The following is a 5,787-nucleotide window of genomic DNA, read 5'->3' on the forward strand; positions in this document are numbered from 1 at the left end:
AATAGTGCGATTGACCATCACATTATAATGCCCCCACAGCTGAAAGAGCGAGCATGTTTGATGGAACGAGAATTCAAACCCACAAACCTCAGATTGCGAGTCAAGTGCCCTAACCACCTGGCTACAACGGGCCTACTTTAGAGACTCAAACTCAATTCAACATCATTGTTAATAGTACTAAACCTATTAAACACAATTATGAGCAGCTCATAAAAATATAAACTTGGTTTAAAGCCAGAATTGGAGATTCTTAAATGAAATTGGAAATCCAAAACATCTGAGCAGTTGTTAGCCTACATTTTATCAATCCCCCCAGTACATTCAAAATTATATTATATTGCTAAGACTAATTTGGTAACTTAACCATTGCTATATTTAGTGTTCCTAATAAATAAAAATAAAATGCATGAGATTGCTCTTAATACTAGCAACTTAATTATCACTATTTTTACTGTCTGTAAATACCCACAGAAGTTTTCTCAATCATACAAAACTCAGAGATATTTTTCCACTACTATTGATCTATATTGGTTAGCTTTCACAACTCTAGTCACCTTACAAGTTAGACATTATATGTTGTTTATATCATGTTTCTGTATCTTATAAACATAGAAATTATGAATTTTCAAGTTAAAACTTCCATGACTTTGATATAAAAGAATAGATGTTTTTGTTATTTGGTGGTTTTTCTTTGAGCTGGGCATAAAATTAAGAGAACAGTTTCCAAATTTATTCATACAGTGCATTTTTGAAAAATCATGTAATAAAAAATGATTGACTGTTATAGTTAGGGAGGCAGGGTCTACTCAATAATTTCTAGTTAATAAAATATAAAGCTTATGTATAATAATAAAATGAAGTTTAGAATTTAACTTGCAAACCTGTGGGTCTATGGCCCACATTTACAGGGCTGCTATAATGCAATTTTTATGCTTGGACTGCTATTTTGCACTTTTTCAGTTTAATGATCATTGCCTCTATAATGCAAGTTTAATTTCTTTAACCAAGTTACAAACAGTAATTAATAGGCCTATTTATTTACATGTTCTAATGTAAGTCAATGCCAAATTTGGAGTCCACTTTCAGGGAATTCCTGTAAAAGTGTTTTCTTGAAATACCCGGGTTCCTTTGTGGAAACCTTGGGGGCCAAGACAATTAATTTAGCATCAATTAGAAGTTGTTGAGTCCAGCAGTTTAGGGGAAGGGTTTTCAGAAAATTCCTGGGTTCCCCAAAAGGTTGGGTGAAAAAGTTTGCCTTTGTGCAAACCTCAGGACGGAAACAATTCATTTAGTACCACTTAGAAGTCAGTGCAACCAGTGCTTTAGGAGGAGTTACGTGACACATAGCCACTGAATCTTATTATATAGATATGTATTTTGAGGTTGCTAGACCTTTGAACCCATAAAATCCTCAAAAGGCTTACATAAAAAAATGCAAAAAGCATATTGGACCAAGGTATAACCCTACCAAGTTTCAAGTTAATCCGCAGAGAAATGAAAAAATGGTGATCGATTGACAAGTGTTTTGAAAAAGAAGAAGAACAAAAAAAAAGAGAAACACAAAATAGAAAAACAGTATGTCTCTCTGTGAAGACATAAACATGTTTAAGATGTCTGTGAAATAAAAGCCACATACTGATTGTCTATTAGCCCTGCTCATAGTAGGAAAGGATTAAAATTGTTTTTACGTAATATGGCATACTTAAGCTCATCAGAGAATGACTCTCTTATCTCCTTTTAAAGCCTTATCTTCACAGACTATACATACTCTCCATATTATCTTCACAAAACTTAGCAGATGAAACTTATTTCTATTGAGGGAGCTGCAGGTGTATGTACATAGTGAACTAGATTATATCTTCACATTTACACATTTGCTTTCTTTCGATAACAGTTTCATGAAATAGTGTACTGGGTAGGAAAAATTTTACACGTTTATAAAACAATATATATTGTACTAAATTTTATATTTGGCTTGGTTTTTCATTAGCCTACATTTCACAGTTAGTAGAGCAAGCTATTATAAAATTTTTGTCAGGAAAAGAAAGAAAATATTTAAATCAATTTAAATTAATTGTATTTTCTGAATTTGCTGAGAAAGCATGCATAAAATCAGAAAATAGACATGCCAAATAAAAAAAGATTATTAATGATGATACTCACAAGAAATGATCACTTCTGGTCTCAATATATGACTGAATAGTTTGGTTAAGAAGTATGTTTTTCAATTTGTTAACTTTTTTTTTATTTATTTGTTATCAAATACATAAAAATGGGCAGTAAGGTTTAGTAAGAAAAAAAACAAAAGTGAATTTCATAAGTACACTCACCATCTCAGGACTGATATAATATGGTGTTCCTAAAACTGTATTGGCTCCTCCTTGTCTTGTTGTTAACATTTTGGATATGCCAAAATCACCAACTTTCACAAGTCCATCTTTTGTCAAAAATATATTAGCTGTTTTAAGATCTCTGAAAAATAAATTATATATTACAAAGTTTCTTGCACAAAGAAACCAATATCAGACAACACTATGGAAAAACTAAATCTTTTTGTGAGTTTCATTAATACAGCTATATTAGCAGACAGCTGCCCGATCTGTGCAACAACTAGAAATTTGAAGACCTAGTGGAATGAAAACATGATGATAAAGTTGAAATAAAAATAGAACACTATATACTGAGGCAGAACTGAATGTAAAAAGCTGATCATCTAGTGGCAGAACTATTGCTTTGTAAAGTAATATTATGTAAGATAATTTTATTAAACTGTAATAAAAGTGTATTTAAAGAAAAATGATTAATAAAAAGAAAGAAAAATAGACCAGATCAGCAGACTGAATATTGTAGCAAACAAGGATGAGACTTTCCCAGCAAGCTCAACTCTTTAAAGATTAAAACAATTATATCTGTAAATCATTAAAACTGCATTTATGATTAGCCTTCTATCTGTAGTTGACCAACTCAATCACTAAAATCTTTGCTCCATGTGAAGTCATAAAACAGTTCTGTATACACTTGATAAACTATCTCACAAAACAAAAATAGGTCCTATGATTGGTTACAGAAAGTAATACCCTCTTCCAATAGTATATACTTCATATCCACAAAATTTAATTTGTTTTTACAAGTTCTAATTTGGAATGTTATAAATCAGTTGAGGTAACATGCTAATTTCAGTCTGGTGAGATATGAAGTATTCACATATTACATAATAATCACATGCCTTAAATGCCTAGCTTTAGTCATATTATCACTTCTATTTTCTTCCTACTCTTTCCAAAAATATTTGAAATTCAAGGCACAATAGACACAATGTCATCTTGGCGCCAAAAATCTAAAAAAAATTCCAGCTATGACAGGTTTTTGTTTTCTTCTATATTTTATAATTATGCTAAACCTATAATTTCCTAGGTTATGTCTTTATTTAAAAAACTTTTAAAATTGTTTGAAATTCATATTGTAATGACCAAAGAGGAAACAGATGATTTGTTATAACTTCACATTATAAAGACAATATTTCTTAATATAAGGTCATGCAATCAGCTCATGGTGTTTACAACAGACAGCTAATGGGCTTCTGCTATTGCTTTTCACGGAGAGATAAACTACTGCCCCTGGTATAAAATCCACCAATAAAACCATAAAATTAATAGAAAACTGAAACTGTGAAGATAAGTAATTTGAAACTCTTGAGACAATTATGCATTCAAAGAAGAAAAAAGGTATTATTAATTGTATTTTATATTTTTCAACTTTTCATTTCATTTAAGATGAAATTAATTATTTCTATTCTTAGAATGAAGTGTTCAAGTTATATTTTTTTTTTTAAATTCATTAATATTTAAATTATATATGTTCTTTTAACATCATGAACTCAAACAGTTAATTTACTCAAACAACTGACTTTAGTTTGAGTTTGTAGTTTAACAGGCTAAAATTTTCAAGAAGTAAAAAGGGCTTTATTTTATTTTTAAAAAGTACATACTAAAAATTTAGAATATTCCAATACCTATGAAGAATGTTATGTTCATGCATGTGACATATTGCTGAAACAATCTGCTTGAAAAGATCCAGGATTTCATTCTCTTCAAGTGTTGTCTTCAGATTAGAAAGATATTGTTGCAAAGTCCTATGAATAATTTCAATTAATCAGTGAATATATAAATCTCATTTATTTTCAATGTATCAGTTATGCTGATAAATACCTATGAGTTAATATCCTTTAGCCAACTCTGAAAATAATTAATAAAAAAAAAATGTTTTAAAATGACTTATTTCACCTTTTCCCTTATAATTCTTTTTTATTACTTTTCTATTTATTTTTATTCTCCAAATATTAATCTTAATAATGTTTAACTATATTTCTCTAAACACTCATATCATTTCACTCATTATTAGGTCACTACTATTTTATAATAATAATCAGGAGATTTACTTTAGTGTATGAACATAAGAATATTTTTCTATTTTTACAATTAGCAATTAATTTCCAGGTTAAACTTGGCTTAAACTAGAAATTATCAGTTGATGAAGCACACTAACATCACAACACAGTATATAAACAGATGCTTAATAAATCAGAGTTTTCATAACACACTCTTTTTTTGACAATGCCTTAAATTCAGATTATATATATATATAAGTGTCAAAAGGCTGCTAATAAAGTAATGAAATGAGACCAGTTTTCATTGGTGAAAAATACAAACTGTAAAGTATTAGATTAAGTATTTTTACAAATAATATGAACCTTAACCAGATATTATATTTCCATCAAGTCTATTTTAGTATTATGTTTAGCTCACAAACAACTGTTCATAGAATATTTTATTAAAAACAGTTGTGACATAATTAATGAACACTTAAAGTTATGATTTTAAACAACATATAAAATCACATTTTCTACATATAATATGGATATAAAATAGTATTTTGGATAGACTTTTGTTTTTCATCATGTACAGCCCAACTAATGAATTATTAACACTGATTGCTGTTTTTACATGACATTTCTAATAGACTAGTTAAGGAAAAATACATCTGTACTTTAGTACAATTGTATGAAAAATTATCAATGTTCAATGAAATTTGTATTTAAAAAGGCAGCTATGTAATCAATGAACATACCCTCCATCAGCATATTCCATCTTAATCATCAAAACTCCATCTTCCTCAAAGCTATCATAGTAACTAATAATGTTTGGGTGATGAAGCATTGACAGTACCCTAACCTGAAATAAACATATTCTTAAGATTCAAATCTGAATATGAAATCTTCAAACAGCACCTTTCTGAACCTATATACCATAAAAAGCTACCCACTATGCAATATGGTAAACAATGTAAATTAAAATCTACAAATAATTCCAAGTATACTTGATAACCAATTACACACCCACAATGGCTTTACTGGACACAATGATGTTTCATTCTGGGATTTATTACATACATTATAAGCTTTGTTCTGGTTTCTAATACACAAATTAATGGTTTCATTATGGATTTCAGCACACACACATTAATAGTTTCATTATGGGTTCCAGTACACACATTAATGGTTTCATTAGGGTTCCAGTATGCACATTAATAGTTTCATTATGGGTTCCAGTACACACATTAATGGTTTCATTAGGGGTTCTAGTATGCATATTAATAGTTTCATTATGGGTTCCATTACACACATTAATGGTTTCATTAGGGGTTCCAGTATGCACATTAATGGTTTCATTATGGGTTCAAGTACACACATTAATGGTTTCATTATGGGTTCAAGTACACACATTAATG

The 5,787-nt window shown here is 29.4% G+C and overlaps 1 protein-coding gene across 2 annotated transcripts in view; it reads right to left on the minus strand.

The window, feature by feature from the left end:
• LOC106466425 (serine/threonine-protein kinase Nek8-like) overlaps nt 1-5,787 on the minus strand; it is a 77,470-nt gene that overhangs the window by 53,360 nt on the left and 18,323 nt on the right. For both annotated transcript variants that reach the window (XR_002612194.1, XM_022394434.1), the window contains exons 8-10: nt 5,128-5,231; nt 4,013-4,132; nt 2,331-2,472 (exon numbers count right to left, since the gene is read on the minus strand). Coding sequence is in view for 1 of the 2 variants with exons in the window: in XM_022394434.1 (XP_022250142.1) it covers nt 2,331-2,472; nt 4,013-4,132; nt 5,128-5,231 (366 nt within the window). In the remaining variant the exon portion in view is untranslated. The remainder of the gene's footprint in view (nt 1-2,330; nt 2,473-4,012; nt 4,133-5,127; nt 5,232-5,787) is intronic.

This window comes from Limulus polyphemus, unplaced genomic scaffold (assembly GCF_000517525.1).
Source record: "Limulus polyphemus unplaced genomic scaffold, Limulus_polyphemus-2.1.2 Scaffold2256, whole genome shotgun sequence".
NCBI classification, from domain to species: domain Eukaryota; kingdom Metazoa; phylum Arthropoda; class Merostomata; order Xiphosura; family Limulidae; genus Limulus; species Limulus polyphemus.